General features: G+C 33.5%; 1 protein-coding gene across 5 annotated transcripts in view; it reads right to left on the bottom strand.

Annotated features, from left to right (window-relative positions):
- Nucleotides 1–2,831: 2,831 nt before the first annotated feature.
- Nucleotides 2,832–19,453, bottom strand: part of LOC143238685 (galactosylgalactosylxylosylprotein 3-beta-glucuronosyltransferase S-like) — a 30,142-nt gene continuing 13,520 nt past the window's right edge. For 3 of the 5 annotated variants that reach the window (XM_076479120.1, XM_076479121.1, XM_076479122.1), the window contains 4 exons: nucleotides 17,430–17,520; nucleotides 8,729–9,144; nucleotides 4,260–4,547; nucleotides 2,832–3,575 (listed from right to left, as the gene is read on the bottom strand). In XM_076479120.1, the coding sequence (XP_076335235.1) occupies nucleotides 3,456–3,575; nucleotides 4,260–4,547; nucleotides 8,729–9,144; nucleotides 17,430–17,517 (912 nt within the window). In that variant the 5' untranslated portion in view covers nucleotides 17,518–17,520 and the 3' untranslated portion in view covers nucleotides 2,832–3,455. Of the gene's footprint in view, nucleotides 3,576–4,259; nucleotides 4,548–8,728; nucleotides 9,145–16,544; nucleotides 16,594–17,429; nucleotides 17,521–17,665; nucleotides 17,924–19,453 lie in introns of those variants that run through there. The other 2 variants (XM_076479119.1, XM_076479123.1) reach the window with 2 other exon arrangements.

Genomic DNA, 19,453 nt, shown 5'->3' with positions numbered 1-19,453 from the left:
GAAAATAGGATTTAATTTCAACTTACCTCATACGAAGCATGCGCTGTGCCACGAGCCAAAACCCAAAGATTTTTCTTTTAATTTTACATATGCATCAATATCGAATGTAATTTTAATCATGCGAGAAGGGTATACGTTTTAAATAGAGAAATGCTATAAATAATTCTGCACTATGCAGCTGGACACGAATGAAACAAACATTGATTAAGCAGAAAATGGAGAGTTAGTATATCTAGATTTAACATAAAGAAGTGTAAACATGGGGAAACTATAAATAAAGTACATATCTTAATTCGCCATCTTTTGGTATACCATGTGTTTTTGGATAATCGGTATGTCTGACTAAAATCTTGATATTTCATCTTTGTTGAACTCTTGATAAAGTGACATTATAAAATAGCGAAGTTTAGAATTACGATATGAAGAAAAGTTAAAATCAACAGTCTTCGTTTGTCCTTATTTCGCTTGTTTTTATCCTTCTACAACATTAATTAATTTTACCTTCTAAAGTATTTAAAAAGCGTAAAGCCTACTACCACACAATTTTAGGCTTAATTGTCGATATGTAGGCGCCTTTATCAAAATAGTGGAAAGTGTAATGAAGTTTTTTAAATAATAGTATCAAGAAGTATGAAAATCAATTGTAGGCTTATCCTATTTTACGTAACTTTCTTGTATATATTTATATCGCAATTGTACATCATTTAAAATCCGTAATTTTCTTTCACTCAATACGTTTTCTATAGGGTATCAAAAAATAACTGATGTTACATCGGTGCATTGCTATAGTTTATACAGCGGATAAAGTGCTGCTTTGTGTACGGAAACATGATTAAACTTTAGGCCTAATTGTCAATTTTGAGACATTTGTTGAAACGCTTGTCGAGATATAATGGTATTGTGTTATTTATAAATCACGCTTTGTTGTTTGTTATTCATCAAAGTTATACAAAGTGCTGTGCTGTGCTCTGCCTACCACGGGTGTCGAAATATAGTTTCTAGCAGTGTCAAGTCCGCATACATTCCGCTGTGCTACTGAGGAGTTATACATGCCACAGTAAGGTAAACAACACACTGCATTTCCTCGTGTGTTTATTTAAATTACGGAGGTAACAGTCTTTAAAATTAATGCATCGTAGTTCTGCATTCTTAAAAAACAATGCAGCCTAAATATTGAACCATTTTGCATTCATATCGATGGAAAATTAGCCAGTAAGAATATTGGGTTTCTATGTGAACAACATATATGCACAAACTAAATGATATATATTATTCTTTTAATGGCAAAAATATGTGCATATATGCTAGAAGGCGGCATAGCTCCTCAGTTTTATTGGCGATTCGCCATTTGATGGTTGCTCTCATAGCTGTATGTCCTTTTGCCTGAATTCGAGACAACCGAGGTATATCAGACGCCCCCCCCCCCTTTCTGTTGACGAATCAGATGATTCAGGAACACAAACACACACCTAATGTTGGAATTTTCATAAAGATAACCATTTCTATGTACTTAATGATATTTCACTGTCTTGAAAATACACCTATTTTGAAAAATAGCTTTATTTAATTATTTATGTAATAAACATGAAAATGCAAAAGAGCTAAATATTTTGTGTAAATTACTAATTGAAATCATCGTAACTAAAAAGTTAAGTGTAGTTTACGGTACATTCATAAGGAAATTTTGATCCAACATAATTGGCGATTTGTCTTAACAATCCCGGTCGCGCCAAACATGCTTGCCCTTTCAGCAGTGGGATCGTTATAATATTACGGTCAATCCCACTATTCGTTGTTAAAGGAGTAGCCCAAGAGTTGGCGGTGTGTGGTGATGACTAGCGGCCTTCCCTCTATTCTTACACTGATAAATTATGAACGGCTAGCACAGATAGCCCTCGAGTAGCTTTGTGCGAAATTCAAAAACAAACAAACAAAATACAAACTTGCCTTAACAAGAGGATGATTTATGAAGGTGAATCGAAAATCACATAAATACAATCTGGATATTCATTTCGCTGCCGACTTGAAGAAATGATAAAATGCAAACAAAATATTAAAAACGTTTTCTCACAAAAGAGATGTTTGTTTGTTTTTGAATTTCGCACAAAGCTACTCGAGGGCTATCTGTGCTAGCCGTCCCTAATTTATCAGTGTAAGACAAGAGGGAAGGCAGCTAGTCATCACCACCCACCGCTAACTCTTGGGCTACTCTTTTACCAACGAATAGTGGGATTGACCGATACATTTATAACGCCCCCACGGCTGAAAGGGTGAGCATGTTTGGTGCGATGGGGATTTGAACTCGCGACCTTCAGATTACAAATCAAACGCCTTAACCAACCTGACCATGCCAAGCCACACAAGAGATATATTTAAATGTCTATTATGTTAAAGTCCCTTCGAGATAAAACATGTCAATTATAAATTATGATCCAAAGAGGGGCATAACACCCTCATGATATTTGTTTGTATTGTCAATTGTTGCAAAGGAAATAAGTGAATAAGTTGCTTACGGTTTTGTGTAAATTTAAACAAAAATTGGCAAAGTTCTGTAACAGATCAAATAATGCATTGATTTAGTCATTCGTAGGTTTTCCTCGAAAAAAACAAAATAAACGAAGTTTGAGATAATCTAGAAAGATACTTACGAAACTTATAATGAAAATGAGTATTAATAATTTCTACCGGCTGAAAGTAAGTATAATTTCTAGTTGTTTCTTTGAGGGTTTGTGAATAAGAAATACACATACGTCAATTAATTATAAATCAGTTTATTTGTAGGTTATTCCAATGAAACGTTTTACCTCAAAAATAATTATTCAAAACATCACTAAAGGTAATTTGTAAACTTTATTTTACAAAAGAAAAAAAACATGGTGCAATTAATATTACACTAGTAGAAAATACAACTGTATTTGAAACTCTTAAAATATGCCAAATCCGATATGTATGACGTATAATATCCTTAAGTTTCAAGTGATGTTCGCGAAGTTGCATTTGCTTTGCTACTTTTAAACCGTATCATTTTTTTATAATTTTATTCAATTTAAATTTAAAACAGCATTGAAATATATTGTATTATACTGGAGACCTATAGTCATGATTAAAAAATATAAAATACAACATAAATAACTTCAACAATGATAAACTCTGAAACAAAAACAAGAAATACTTTATGCTTTATGGTACGATTTCTTATAGGTTTAGTCATAACTGTGCATTTAACTTCGTCATCTAAACTGCCAAATTAGTTTTGATTAACCGGACTTTAATACAAACCAAAGTTAATAAAAAGAATTATAATTCACCTTGCACTGTTACACAATTCCTATCCGCCTGAAAAAGTTTTTCATTCTGAATCTATTTATAGTGAACAAGAAATTCAATAACATTCAATGGGAAATTCTCTGAAATATAAAAAACAAGTGTTAAAATAAAACCCTAATTCTAACGACTTAGTCTAAAATTTTGTAATATAGTTTCTTGAGATTAGATTGGGTGAATGAGTTTTCTTTCTTGACGTTTTCCCAAGATGGCATCTTCTTGGAAAGTGTTTTTGTATGCCACACCAGAACCTGTTAGATCAAGGTATCGTATTTTTACTTATATCTGATAACAAGAATCATGTTATGATTTTTTGTTTTACCTAAAACTGTCTTCAGATGCTTAGGGAAGCTAAATTGTTTATGATTTCAGCTTTAGTAAGGAAAAACATGGAACGAGTGATTTTAATAAAAGCTATTTTCAACAAAACAGTAAACCCTGAACGGTTGAACAAATTTTATTTTTAACAAAGATATGGACTATTACATACTACATCACCGGGAATCAAAAACCAGATTTTAGTTCATAATCTTATTGTGGACCTACCACACAGATATTTTAGGGGCTAATGGTTTAAAGAGGTAATTCATTGCATCCATTAGAATGATATTAGAAACAAAAACCAGGTGTACCTAGTTGTTCACTGTGACGTTTCTAGCAAACAAATTGTGCACGTACAACAATATTTATGTAAATAAAGTATATTGATGCATTTCATTCCATTAAAAGATTAATAACTCCAAATTTGATTAATATATTGAAAATATTTATAATTAATTGTTTATTCAATATAATTATAAATATTTGGTAACTTTTCAACTAATAATTTTGAACAAAGAGGAAAAATCAGTTTTTTTTAAACCAAATTTTCATTCTCTTCTTCAGGTTAGGATATTTTGTCGTGATATAATAGGCTTAACCGAGACAACGCTTACCTCCGTGCAGTTATTTGCTTTTGGTTCCAAATCTCCCATTTTGACATGTAAGCTTTTCAGGAACCCATCTTCCAGGTAGCCTAATCTATAAGGCATTGAAGGGTTCTTATGTTTTTTTAAAAGACTGAGGGAAACAGCGAATCCTGCCATGTCGACGGCAAATAACCTGCTTCTTTTAAATCCATCGTGAAAACCAATAACTTTTCCGTCTTGCACTATAGGAGAGCTGATAGAATACTTTGATGCCAAACCTACAGGCCAGACACTTACTTTCTTTGTCCATCTCATCTGAGAAAGCAACAACAAAACAAACCTTTTAAATTATTATTTGAATAAAAAATAACATGGATAAAACCATTTGCTCTAGTACTACTAACTGATACGAGTACTTTTAATAATATAAATTGAAAACCAAGTAATAAGAGCAATTAATATCAATATTAATAAAATGTATTTAAATTTTATTTTAATTAGTGCTGACTCAGTTTAAAAGTTAATTTTTCTATAAAACAATATACATTTCTTCTGGGTAAAGTGCCAGCTCATCCTGGTGGGCAAAATACTTCTGACAAAGATTGGATAATCCGAGAGAAAAATAAATTACCCAGAATACTTTGCTGTATATTTCTTATATTTGTACAACTATATTCTTCTATTGTGATATACAAAGATTTTGCTATTTTAATGACAGCTATAAAGAGAGAGAATAAAAATAAAAACTGTCTAGAGTATTCTTCCATTCCACTCACTGGAATAAGTGTTAAAAATCAAATCGCGAGTTATACGAGATTAGGTGAGAATACTTGAAAACAAATCTGTAGGTAAGGATCCGATTGTTGGATAAAGAGAAACAAAAGTTTCTGATCTTCCCGGGTTGTCGTCCAGGTTCCCCACGAATTTTTTTTTGTTTTTTTTAGGCTTTGAAGTTTTTTAAACCTAAATTCCTGGCACGAGTTTTGTTTGTTTTGGTTCCGATAGACAACAAAATTGCAGCTGTTTTTTTTTTTGTCTTATTCATGGAAGACACAAAGCTACACAAAGGGTTATCTGTGCTATGGCAAACACGGGTATGGAAGCCCGGTTTATAGTGGTACAAGTCACAAACATAACGCTGTGCCACTGGTGGGCTAACTTTAACCCTTGTCCACTTAACTCTGTAGATTACTGTGTGTAGCTTGCGTCCTAATGAAGATGCCGGGAGAATTACAGTAATAAATTATTAAAAATTCTTGATTAATATTTTTTTCTTCATTTTCTGTGTATGTATCTATATCTATCCACCATCTACCATACACACAGTCTTTAACACGTTTCCAATATTGTTACACCAAAATATTATAATAGATGAAATAATATTAATAATTAAAGCAAAGCAACCCGGCGTTAAAAAAAAACCAAAACTAATTTTTCCAATTTATCTTTTATTGACACTACGCTCAGGAGCCAAGAAGTGTCACTACACTATAATTTGTTGAATATTAAAAGCAAGTTCAATCTGGAAACTCCCAAAGAGGGTAGTTTTGTTCGTGTCTATTCAAAATAGATTTTTTGGTTTGTTAATTGATAAAATTGTAAGTGAAAAACATCAACTTTTCATACTAGCTAGTACTGAGGTCTTCCCGCTAGGAGTAAACTCATTAAATATCAATAAAGCCACATTTTCAGTATCATCAATTAAACAACTGTCAACCTTTTTATGTTTAGTTTTCAACTGAGATAAGAATGATTTCATCTTCAATTCCGTGAGAAAGATCAAATCATCATCATAGTCAGCAGTGGGATGAGCAGACAGGAACATTTTGAAAGCAGCTAAAGACAATACTGTTATCGGTTTGTTACACTATATCTACCAAGTTAGTTCTAAACTGCTTTTGAATACCTATGCATGTCATTTGGAGTATCCATGTTTCTTGTGCTTAGCCATTGAGCTCGTGATGTGCTGATGGATTTCAGTCATCTTACCACTTCAAATCACCTTTCGCAGCCTCAACGATAAGTGGAAAATGACTTATTTTAGCCAATAAACATTTTCAATAGGTTTCAGCTCAAATTTAAGAAAAAAACAAACAAATTTTGTTCAACAAAAATTACCTTCACTGGCTCGTGAGGAGCCTGCTAAAAATATGTCTTTTATTAATACAAAACTGGTAAATTGACAATGTTTTTGTAAGGTTGTTCAACTTTTAAGAGTTGAAGTTTAAAACTTATCTTGTCCATTTAGTACGTTAATAAATCGGAAAACGTTATTAGAATTGATAAGCATTGTATCTATTGTTATTATTTATATGGTTACTATTAACAGGTGGTTAGTGCCCTAGATGATGAAAATAGTGAGATGGATACAACTTTAGTGATTTCTGTAAATATAACTTATGGCTACCTGTACTTATGCATGTTTACAAATATATTATTTGTACCTTGTTTCCTCTAATTTAAATTATTTTCTATGCAATACTCCTCCTCCAAAAAAAACAAACAACTCATTTTGGATATATCTTATATTTCAGAAGTACATATACATTTGAATTACATTAAAAACATATTAATGATGTTCACAAAACGAAACATCTTTGTGATCGTATTACTGTAATGTAAGAAAACAATTTCCAAATGTTGGTAGATTGTGATCTTTGAAGCATTACAGATGTTAGTGTTTGGTATCATGTAATGATGAATCACGTAAAATTAAGAAAAAAATGTGAATTACAGATAGAAAAAACAGACCAACAGAAACATTCACAACATAAGATCGAAATACCCTAACTAATTTCCTCCTTATTCTTAAAATAATAAAATAGTTCTTTTAATTTAACATATCAACTTGATTACGATTCGACAGCATAGGTTTGTATACGAGGAACTTTCAGTTTCTATTCCTCTTTAAATTTTCCACCAAATATGGCCACCTAATTAACTTTTTCTTCCTCAAGGAAAATAGATTTTATGATTGATTACCCTAAAATTATCTCTTTTATTAAATATATGTGAACGGAATCTGAATAATAAGATCTATCCCATACCTTTCGATTACAAGATGTTTAGTTTAGAAATAACATTTGGCAAAAACAAGTGATATTAACCAATAGGGAAAGAAACAGTCTTAACGCTAGGTTTTTGTTATTGTCGAATCCTGCGAAAAGTTACTCGAAGGCTAGCTGCACTAGCAGTCCTTTGTTTTTACTTTATAGATTAGAAGGAAGGCAGTTAGTCAACATTACCAACCAAATGTTATCAAGTTACTCTATCAATACAAAGCGGAATTGGCCATCCCATAATAATACATTTACTGCTGTAAAAGCGAAAATATTTGACAAGCGGATTTGAACTCGTGGCTCAAACTAATTGCAACTAAAGCGTCCCCAGTTATTTGGCCGTAGCAAAACATATTTCTCGCTCTCGGATAGACCATTTCATTCGCAATCTGAGGGATCACATGTTCGAATCCCTGTTCTACCAATCATGTTCCTCCTATCAGTTATGAAGATATATAATGAGATGGTCAATCCACTAATCGTTGGTAAAAAAGTAGCCCAAGAGTTGTAGGTGGGTAGTTGTGAGTAGATGCCTTCCCTCTAGTCTTACTGTTGAATTTGGGACAGCTAACATAGATAGCCTTCCTGTAACTCGTACAACTGGTCAACAGAATTCACCATCAACTCTTGAGCTTCTCTTGTCTGACCAAATAATGGGGTTTTGACCAATCTCAAGGAGAACCCATGACCCTAACGTGGATATCACGTTTTGGTGGCAATGGATTGCAAGCCACGAATTCTCCGATTCACAGTTGGGGTCGCATCTTATGCAGAAACCACGCTTGATCAACGAACACAGATATTTAGTTTCGAAGATATTTAGAAGAATCAAATCCGAAATTCTCTTAATTCTCAAATAAAACTATTCTCTTACTCAAAACTAACTGCAAACTCCAATGTCTTTCGATTTACCACTTTCTCACCGCGTTATGGTATTTCAGAGAATTCCACCCGCTTATCAATAACCCTGGGCAAGGGAAAATCAAAAGACTACTACAATACTTCATGTTTTAGTGGAGTGTATATTGTGTGTATGCTGTTTTGAAACTTTTTTTCGTATGCAGTAGTTTTATATTTATGTAGGAATTTAAAGAATATTTAGGATACTTACACGAAACCGGTATAATTCAGTGAAGAATGACAAATTAAATGATGGATTAGGCTTCATATCTATTTTTTGATATTTCAAACAGCTTGTCGTGTTAAATGGTTCACTAGTATAAATTAGTATCGTCATTGCTGCATATTTTTGAAATTACTGTACTCTGTAGATAAAATTTAAAACCATTTGCACATAAAACTTGTGTGTTTGAAATAAGAAATGGACAAAAAGAGGAGTCCAAATGTAATGCTTACAGCATTTGTTCACAAATAAGAACACGAACAATGCCTAATGCATGTAATTTTTCTTCCAATTAGAATAATAATAGAACATACCTCTTCAAATATTCTAACATCATACGAATTATCATCATCCGCAAAGTATAGAACACCATCATTGATGGAAGAGTTTCTCAGCCACTCGATGGCCTTCATTCTGTTAGCAACTCCACGCCCTGATGTGGGTTTTGTTTTATTTTTCGGCTTAGTTGAGCAAAGGTGAACAAAGGGGATTCTAGTTCGTTTCAATAGGTTACTTATAGGCTGGGTCAGGTTTTCGGAATCTTCGACAACAATCCAGTGAATACTGGGAACGAGTTGTAGCGTTTGTGCTAACCTTGTCATGTCAGCTATCTGTGCAGCACGTTTGTACGTTGGTGTTATAATATATATGATTGGTAACTGTTGCTCGTGTGTTGGTTCTTCTTGGTCTACAGGTCCAATGGGTTCATATTCTAAATTCTTATATTCACCTATGTATGATAAATAAGGGGAAAAAAAATTAATGAAGATTGATAAAACTGATGCGATTTTCAAATAACATTAAAATGTTAACGAATATAAAAGTTCAAAGTCTAAGAAAAAAATAATTCTATTTAATATCAACAAAGAAAAACTGTAGATAAGTTAATGCAAATTGTGGGGACCTACTTTGTAGTTTTTTTTTTTGTTGGTCGCCAAACTGCCCAATGGGTTGTTTTTGCTATGTCCACTTCGATTATCGAAACATTATTTTTAGAGTTGTAAGTCACCACAGTTACTGCTGACCCATCGGTGGGGAAGGGGGGTTAGTTAGTAGTGGTTTGTGTAGAGCGACACGAGGACTATCTAGTCATTCCCAATTCAGTAGTGATAGACTGGAGGAAAGGCCCTACACCACCCACTGCTAACCCTTGGGCTACTGTTTCACCAACAGATGGATTGGCGGTTATATTACAACGTAACCTAAGAATGAAAGGTCGAGCAGATTCAGTGTGACAGGGATTCGAACCTGTGACTCAGAGATTTCGATCCAGTGGTGCTTCAACTATCAGGCCATACAAGATCCCAGTTACCTGTTAAACTATTTAAGTAAAAAAAAAATTAAATAAGCCCAAAATTGATTTGTTACACCGTTTAAAACATTATTAATACTAACTTTACGTATGATAAACTGTGATAAATATTTTATAAAACTGAACTACGATGATTACACTTTTTTTTTTTTGCAATAATATAGTGGAACTAGTTAATATTTTATCTTTCACATTGAATAAAAGTTTAATTCTACACGTCAGTTTAAATATAAATGTTAACCATGCCTTCGAACCCACAACAAGTTCATCATTTGGCGATACAATGATTCATAAATACAAACAAGTTACATTTTTCCAAATTCAATGGACCCCAGCATGACCAAGTGGTTAAGGCACTCGGCTTGTAATCCGAGAGTTACGGGTTTGAATCCCCATTGCACCAAACATGCCCGTCCTTTCAGCCGTGGGGGCGTTATACAGTGTAGTCAATCCTACTATTCGTTGGTAAAAGAGTAGCCCAAGAGTTAGCGGTAGTTGGTGATGACTGGAAGCCATCCCTCTCGCCTTACTCTGCTAAATTAGGGACGGATAGCGCACATAGCCCTTTTGTAGCTTTGCGCGAAATTCAAAACAAACTAAATCAAAATTGAAACGACAAGGAGAGACATCTATAAAATTAAGTAGTGTAGCACTACGTTTATTTCCAGTTTAGCTCTGTTTATTAAAATAATATATTCAATACTTAACCGTATTTTTTAGCAAAAAAACCAAAGTAATTTTGATTTCGTTGTTTATAACGTCGATGTAATATGTGTTGACTGCTTAATTGATCTTAAGAGCGTTTTCCAATTTTAAATTCTGAGGTACTGCAATAATCGTGATGTATAATAGCTGATCACCTACTGAAAGTAAAACAATGTATTATGAGAAAAAAACAAACGAAGTGTGCTTATATGATCGTTTGCACTTATGTATATAAGTCCCCGAAAGGCATGTTTGCGGACTCTCATCGTTAAAAATCTGGTTTCGATACTCGTAGTGAGCAGAGCAGAGAGCTCATTCTGTAGGTTTGTTCTTAAGTCTACAAAAACAAACATGTATATAAATATACTTCCGTTTATCTATCTGGAACAATTCTTGCAAATGTTACGATCAAATGCTACAAATTTCATATCGTCAGAAAGGCCTTTGTCCGAGTAATCCGAACTGCACATTTGTTTTTCAACTCAAAATCACCCCAGCTACTTTTGTTGAATGAAACTTGTCAATGTAACGAGTACAGTATATGATAGCATAAAATCTTTGTCTTCTTGTGACGATTTCGGTTTCAACTTTGGTACTTTATTTGAAGTGTTTCACGAAAATAACACATTAACCGCGTGTAATTTTCTAGATATATGAATATTATCTGAGTAGAATTTCCATGAGCTTTTTCGGCTTATTTAAGTCTAAAATACGCATGCGCAGTTAGTCTAAAACCATATGCTTATCAGTGTGATGTCGAAAAAAACTCGCTTGTAGAGAAAAATATATATGTAAAAACGGCTCATTTGGGTTGAGAAAATATTTTACGTAGATTAGCGAACAACGTATCGACCTTCTTCGGTTATCGTCAGGTTCACAAAGAAAGAAAGATGTAACTGACCGGAAGCTGACCACATATTTGAAAGGGGTTGTGTAAATGAGTGTCGGAATGTAGAGGGCGTGTTTAGATGTTGGATTATATTTATTAATATAGGTATAGAGGTGTTCCTTTGTATTGGTTTATTTTGGGTTTAAGTTGTTGTATAAGTAAGGCTTCTTTAATTTTGCGTTTGTTTATGTTTGTTTCTTTATTTAGTATTTGGGTGTTTTCTATGGTTATGTTGTGTTTATTTGACTTGCAGTGTTCGAAAACGTGTGAAGGTGACTTTTTAATGTTCTTTGAATCTGGTTTCCATTTTTCTACTTGTTTCTCCAATATAGAAGTCGTGGCAGTTATCACATTGTATTTTATAAATAATGTTGGTGTGGTGTTTGTCAGTGTAGTTTTTACATAGTATAGACCTCAGTTTTGTGTCTGGTTTTTGAATAAATTTGGTATTAACTGGAATGTCATATTTTGTTACTAGTTTTTGCCAAATGTTGGTTATTTTTCTGCTGATGTCGGGAATATATGGTATACAGCAGTATATGGTTTCATGATTTTTAATTCGTGAGATATATTTACTTTTGTTGGTTGATTTTACTTTCTGTCTAGGTGTGTGCGTATAATGTTTTCTACGGTTTGTGGAGGAAACTTATTGATGTTGATGAAGTATTGTTTTATTTTGTCTAATTCATCGTTAATTTTATCTGGTGATCATAGTTTTATGGCTGTGTTTATTTGGTTTCTTAGTATGTTGAGCTTTTGTTTTGTGTCATTGTTTTTAGGTGTTTCTGGAAAATATTAATTTTTAATTTTTCCTGGGAAGTTTCACTGTTGGATGTCAATAAAATTATCTAAGCTGTCTTTTATCTGTTGGTTGTTTTCGGTGGAAAGTATCACAAGTCTCCTGGTTTGATCTTCTGAACATAATTTGATTTCTAAGGTTGGAATGTACCAAGGTGCTATTGTGAAGTTGAGTCCTTTGCTAAGTAGATGTATCTCGTCTGTGTTTCATTGTCGGTCGGATTTGTTAATTATGAGGTTAGTCAACGGTTTGTCGTTTTGGTGTCTTTTCTGTTGTTTACATCTTAATTTTTCTAGTTTTTTGTTGTGGCAGATCTTTTTGTCTCTGTCGTTCTTAGTATTGATTTGGTTTATGTTTCGTTGTACAAGTCCGTAAATCTCTGGTTTAATGTAGCGTGCCAGTTGATAGTCTACGTTCATTTTTTTTTTCTGTAAGTCACGTAGTTCTTTGTATTTTGTGTTCAACATGGCTTTAAGTAGTTTTTTCTGTAAATTTTAAATAATGTTTGTGCATTGATTAAATTTTTTTGATAGTTTTACCTTTACAAAATTAGGGTTAGTTGTTCCTTTCTACATTGTTGAATGAAATAGATGTTATTTCTTCTATTGATAATACTTTGGTTTAAATTTTAGTTTCTTAACGATCGTGTGAGCGTGTACTGTTAATAGTGGTGTACGGTATGCTGGTTCAGACATAACGGTAACAGATAAGTACAAATACACAAAGACTTACACTTCTCGTACAATCGCCGTGATGAAATACTAATCAGTGATGTCGAGAAAACCCTGATTATTATCACTGATTATAGTTTGTCAGAGTTTGTTTACATTCTAACTTACATTTACTTTGCAACACTTTAACTTCAGACATTTATAACTGTTTATAACAGTCTATGAAAAGTTCATAGATCTTTCATTACTTTAATCTTTGGTACAGGTTTTATTTTTCGTTCTTGCGAGTTTTGTTACTATCTACACTATTACGAATACCATTCGTTTATTGTTTACGTGTAATTTTATTCAATACAGTTACGTAAACTTTTTCAAATAGATCGGGATTTATTGATCTAAATGCACAATTCCTGCAAGAAATCACGACTTAAATGGATGTACATGAAAATGATAGAATAAGGAAAATTAAGAAGGGCATGAAAACTATCGCAAATATTTAGCGGATTGCGGTTAGTATGTTAATATTGCATTTGACATTCTTAGTCTTCCATTGTATTTAATAGTATAAGAGCAAAAGTAATAATTTCTTTATTTATTAATTAAAATCTAGAGTCATGTGGCGAGATATTACTCACAAAATGTTTCTTTATATAACACCAACTTTCAAAATTTGAACTGTTATATAAGCCTTCTTCGTTATTAACCTGGCGGTTATTAAGAACATCATGGTTTTCATGTAAGGTCACTCAAACATGGTTTGTTTTGAATTTCGCGCAAAGCTACACTAGGGCTGTCTTTGCTAGCCGTCCATAATTTAGCAGTGCAAGCCTAAAGGGAAGGTAACTAGTTATCACCACCCGTCGCCAACTCTTGGGCTACTCTTTTATCAATGAATAGTGGGATTGACCGTCACATTATAATGCCCCCACGGCTGAAAGGGTCAACGTGTTTGGTTGGGCGTGGATTCTAACCCACAACCATCAAATTACAAGTCGAGTGCCTCATCCATTCAGTCATGCAAGGCCTGTCACTCAAACATGAACATATTTTTATTGGAAAATTTCCCCAAGTTTTGCTTTTTTTTTGGTAACTTTTCATTAAAAAATGCGTCATCATCATATTTGTATCTTCAATATTATCAGGTGTAAGAAACTCGCATGCTGTCCGGTTTAAATTGAAAAATAAACAATTTTCAATTTTGTTTTGGAAATAATAAGCAGTTGAATCTCAAAAGCAACAACTTCATTGTTTTGTAGTTTTGTTTACTCAAGGAGAGTTCATTCTGTAATAAAATTCGTGGTTAAATGGAGAGTACGTTACGATACAATAGCTTTGAGTGTTGAAAAGTTTAGGTAGAATTGTGTATCAACATAATATGTGGCTGGTTGCCGTTTAACTTTTGTGTATTCAATAATTTAAAACTATTGCATCTTGTATCTAGATTCTATAAGATACTCTAAACACAAATGTAAGTAATTTAAGATGTTTTAATAAATTTTGTCATTTTTGTAAACCTTAAATCTAGTCTCTTTGAATTTGGATCACTGTGAGAGAATGATCTTATATTTTACAGTTAAAAATAACATTTTAGTAACACGGAACTTCATGAACATGTACTTTGAAGGAAGTGTGCGATTGCTTCACAATTAATAAATGTACGTTTGTTTTGCTTCACTAATAGCCCTGTTTAATTTTCATATATTTACAATATGACTGCATTCGTGTTTACCCTACTATTCATCACTTGAGATAAGGTACAGTTTTGGTCTTTTCGTTGGCTATGTTACTTTATATCTGTCGTTTGTGTGTTATTACGAATAAAGTTATACAATGGTTATTTTTGTTGTGCCAACCATGGGTATCGAAACACGGTTATAATACTTCAGATGTACAGCTGAGCTACTGAGGAAGGTGTGTGTGTGAGTGTGTATTATATTAGTGAAAAGAAATATATATTTCACTAAATCTTAAGTAAGGTCCCGTTTAGAGTACTGTGTACAATTTGAGACTTTCTTTCTCAATAAGGGCATTGAAATGTTTGAGACGGCTCAGTAAACAGCCATTAGGATGATACCTGGTATAGTAGGAGTGTTTTACGAGGAGAGACTTAAATCTCCAAACTAGTTTTCTCTCAAGAAAAGAAGGGTTAGAGTGGATTTGATTCGTTAAGATTATTAACGATATTGATAATAATATCCATTTTTTTGTGTGTGTGTTTAGCAGTAGAAACAATAGAACAATAGGTCATGAATTCAAATTTTGGCAGAGTAGGAGTCATCTGCAGCTTAGACAGTATTACTTTTCAAACAGGGTGGTTGGCTTTTGGAATGGGCTGCCTTCAAGTGTGGTAGAGGAAGAAAAGTTAACCGACTTTTAGAAAAGACTGGACGAATACATGATGAGCTAATAAGCTACTTTTTGTTCCTTTAACTTAAAAAAAATCTTATAATTACGTGTAAAACTAACATTAGTTTTACGTGAGAAAAACTAATGTTAGTATTAGTGTAGTAGACCATCTACTGTTTTGTCACCTTTGTTTCCGATATTCGCGCTTTCACACACCATCTGAACTACTTGTCCCTAAAGTTGAGCTGATAAATTATATAAAATGCAGCCAGCTGGTAAGCCGCACGAGCCATTCCACTGTTTTTCTATTTAAATCGAATAGTAGGATTTGACTATCACACTTATAGCACACCAATGTCCGCAAAAGTGCAGAGCAAAACTTTGCAGCAGCGGGATCTAAAATGCGGACCCTTAGATTCACAGTCCTAAGCACCATAATTCCTCAGGTCTGTCGGTTCTAACTAGTATTAATCATATTAGCGTATGATGAAATCTTCCGATTATAGATGATTATTTTTGTGCAAACAAAAGAATAAAACAGAAGAGGGGGGGAAGGCGAGTAAATGTTGCACAGAAATACCATGTGTACTTTGTGGTGTTTCTATTATTCTTATGAACACAATACAGTCTCAACAAGAACGGTAAGTAAAATACATGTTTTACTTATTGTATGGAGAAGTATATTTACTTTAAAACAATTTCAAGTCTAAGATAACACAAAATGAATATCGAAGAATCTTGAAATCACTTGAAAACATCGATGAAATACCCCAAATGAAGGTTAATAAATGTTTCAGTTATTCAGTTAATAACTTGATATATAATTAGCTCAATAACTATCTGTTACAGTGATTGTTAATAAGCGAGTTAAATCACCACTATTAAATAAAGAATTTATAATTATTTAATGCATTTCTCTTCCTAATTTATCATCTATAGTCATACCGGATTAAAGCTGGTGATAACACCCAAAACACATTAGAATATCCCACCTGTAAACAAGCAAAATCCAGAATGCCAAAGTTGAACAAGTTGACCAAGTTGTATAGTTACTCAAGTCTTATAAGTAGAAATAGAATCACCCAAAACTTCTACAGTATAAAACTCCTAACCACTATAAAGACCTTAGAAATACAAATAAAAGTTAGAAAATTTAATTATAAATACAGTGCTGGAAAGCAGAGATAGGCCTAGCTACATGAAGTTACTCCTTCCAGTTCAGACATACTGAATAAAGAGAAAAGACTGCTCTAAACAAGTTTAAAGTGTGGCGCTATTACCACAAGCTTTCATCCGTTATGATTGTAACTGACCAACCAGGAACGGAAATTCGTTAAATAATTTATATGAGAAAGAATATGGACTTGTCACTTTTCCGAATTCACTTCTGACCTTTCTTTCTATTAACCTTTGTTACTTGCTGTTCTCAACTTATTACTCATCACACAACGAACCCCTCATTCTTCACGAAGAAACCAGTTGTTTTATAACCAATGAGTCTCAGGCCTATAGACACGGCACCAAAGTCGAACATACAACTACAGGCCCCATCTAGTCCTCCACTTATAAAGTAAATCATTTATTCCAGAATTCAGCGATCAGTTTGTTAACAAAAATGATAAGAAATCCGACATTTTGTTTTCTTACAAATATGCGTCGAAATCCGATTGGTGTATGTGGGGGGGGAAACTTCCAGATGTGCCGAATTTTAGTATGTTTTATTGAAATGGGAAGTATTTACTTCAGATGTATTTGGATTGATACTGATCTAAAAATAAACCAAGAATACACCTGTGCAGTATCTTGGGCATTTTATTTGAATTAGCAAGAAGAAAATTACACCTGCTTAACCCACGAACTATCACAATATTAGGAAATTTTATACAAGATAAAATAAATTAAAATACATGGGAAATGGGGTAGAGGAATATCGAACATCTGATTTATTATTCCATGAATCCACTGACCTTGACTGAAGTGTTTATGACCAGAGGCTAAACCAATCAAGGGTAAAAAAAAATGAAACCATACTTCAAAAATAAAATATCATCTTGTAGGTACCGAGACTGTAAAAGTCTACCCCTTATGTTTATGTAGATCGCTAGATATGATGCAAATTTTAAAATTAAAATATAGAGGGCATGAATTTTATGCTAAGTAAAAGCTCCAATACGTTACATTATAGTATTTGTACCCTGAATTTTATAAGCATTTTAAATATCTAGAATCTAGAAAAGATCGAGCGTAAATATCTTAATAGGTAGTCATAATGTTAATAAAACGTCATTCTTACCAGAATACCACAGAAGAAATAATACCAATGGGACACACACTACAAGCACCGTTTTCCGACATCGTCGAACTAATCGATTAAAATTCATAACCTGTCGAATTAAAAAAAGAACAATACACGTAAAAATTTAAATAATCACTTGAAAAACAACAAAATGCAAAAATAACCAAGTAATTTCTTTTAATAAGCTTTTCTCAAAACGCATCCCAACATTACTTGAAGTGAACATAGCTTACCTCACTCTTTGAGCAGTACTGATGCACTGCACACGATCGCTCATCGTTTCGAGGTGAATTTGACAAAAATTCTGGTCGAATTATTTCCATTTTTCACCAAGCACGCGGATAAATTCAGAAGTTCGGTAAATGTTACACTATAATGTTATTACTTAAAAGTACAACTTAATTAATCGTACTAGCAATGAAAATTAATTGGCGGGTTTGACCTGACTATCCAGACATTGTATCAAGCGGAAAAAAATGTACCCATTATGCCATAACGTACGCGTATTATTTTACGAGGCTTTACGTTATAGTTATATATTGCGCATGTCTTCGCGCTTACGTAAAAATATATTCCCACTTAGAAAATTTTAAAAAATACACTTTAAATACTAAATAAATCACAAATGATAATTTTCGATTGGTGCTTTTCTTATTCAAGGAGCCCGGCATGGCCTGGCGTGTTTGGGCGTGCGACTCGTAATCTGAGGGTCGCGGGTTCACATCCCTATAGCGCCAAACATGCTCGCCCTCTCAGCCGTGGGGGCGTTATAATGGTTCGGTCAATCCCACTATTCGTTGGTAAAAGAGTAGTCCAAGAGTTGGTGGTGGGTGGTGATGACTAGCTGCCTTCCCTCTAGTCTTACACTGCTAAATTAGGGACGGCTCGGTGCAGTGGGCTAACAACCTACTCACTTAAATACTTGTTGAAGAATCCGCAAGCGATTGCGGCCCTATGTTCCTAAATAGAATCTAATGGTGATAACTAACTAACTAACTAAGCGTCTGTATGGAGAAAAGGAGTTTGTTAGGTGACATTCTGTTGTTACAGCCAGGAGCAACATTAATCTATAAAATAAGAGCAACCCTTCCAGTGACACAACGGTCTCTGTGTACCAGATGTATATTGCATCAAATATAACCATTCTCGCATTTGTTTCACATTTTAATGTATGGCCTTGCTGAATGAACTTAATGATTGCAACAATGGAATTAATACTATGTAAATTTAAAGTAATCACTAATAACCCACATGAAAAAATATTGTCAACTTTTAGTATGCATAACAATAGAAATGTGTGCTTTCTTGTAATTTTCGGTAAAGACGTTACGTTCATCAACCATAACGACTCACTGGAACTCAGGTTTCGGTGAAAAGACAAACAAATTCTGGAGAAAGAGAAAAGAATGTGAAAATGGGGTAACCCACATTCTGTCTAATTCACCACTTTCCATGGGAGCTCAGACCTGCCCTACCTACCAATGTCTAGAATTATTCAATACTCAACTGTTAATGTTACTGTTTCGTTCTTTTCGCTACATTTTTTTTTTTTTTTGCACTTGAAGATCTAGTGACAGCATGTTGTATTCTGGGTAAGAACTGGTTTTATTAGCTTAATGACGTGTAATTCTAAGATCAAGTTGTTTACAGGAATGAAGAATGATATGAAATAAACTCAGTCATAAAATTCATTTATTTAGAAAGTAATAACGTTGGTGATATAGGACTTGGGGTTAGAAGTTTCATTTATTCGGCTGCGGAGACTTCTGGCGGTTAATACAATGTATTCCTGGTTACAAGAACAAATATATCACTAACCAGGTATTCATTGTATATTGGTTCTCTTTATAACTGAATTTCTTGATTTAACTATTTGACAAGTTTATTCTTAACCATACGCTCCTCAGCTGTTCACATTACAATGCTAAACAATGGGTTTTGATGCCTGTGGTGGACGCAGCACAGATGGTCTATTGTGGAGCTTTGTGTTTAACAACAAACAAACAAAAAGTCTTAATTGT

The sequence above is a fragment of the Tachypleus tridentatus genome, chromosome 13 (genome assembly GCF_004210375.1).
Source record: "Tachypleus tridentatus isolate NWPU-2018 chromosome 13, ASM421037v1, whole genome shotgun sequence".
Taxonomy (NCBI): domain Eukaryota; kingdom Metazoa; phylum Arthropoda; class Merostomata; order Xiphosura; family Limulidae; genus Tachypleus; species Tachypleus tridentatus.
Note: the sequence above shows the minus strand (reverse complement) of the source record. Positions and strands in the feature narration are given on the sequence as shown.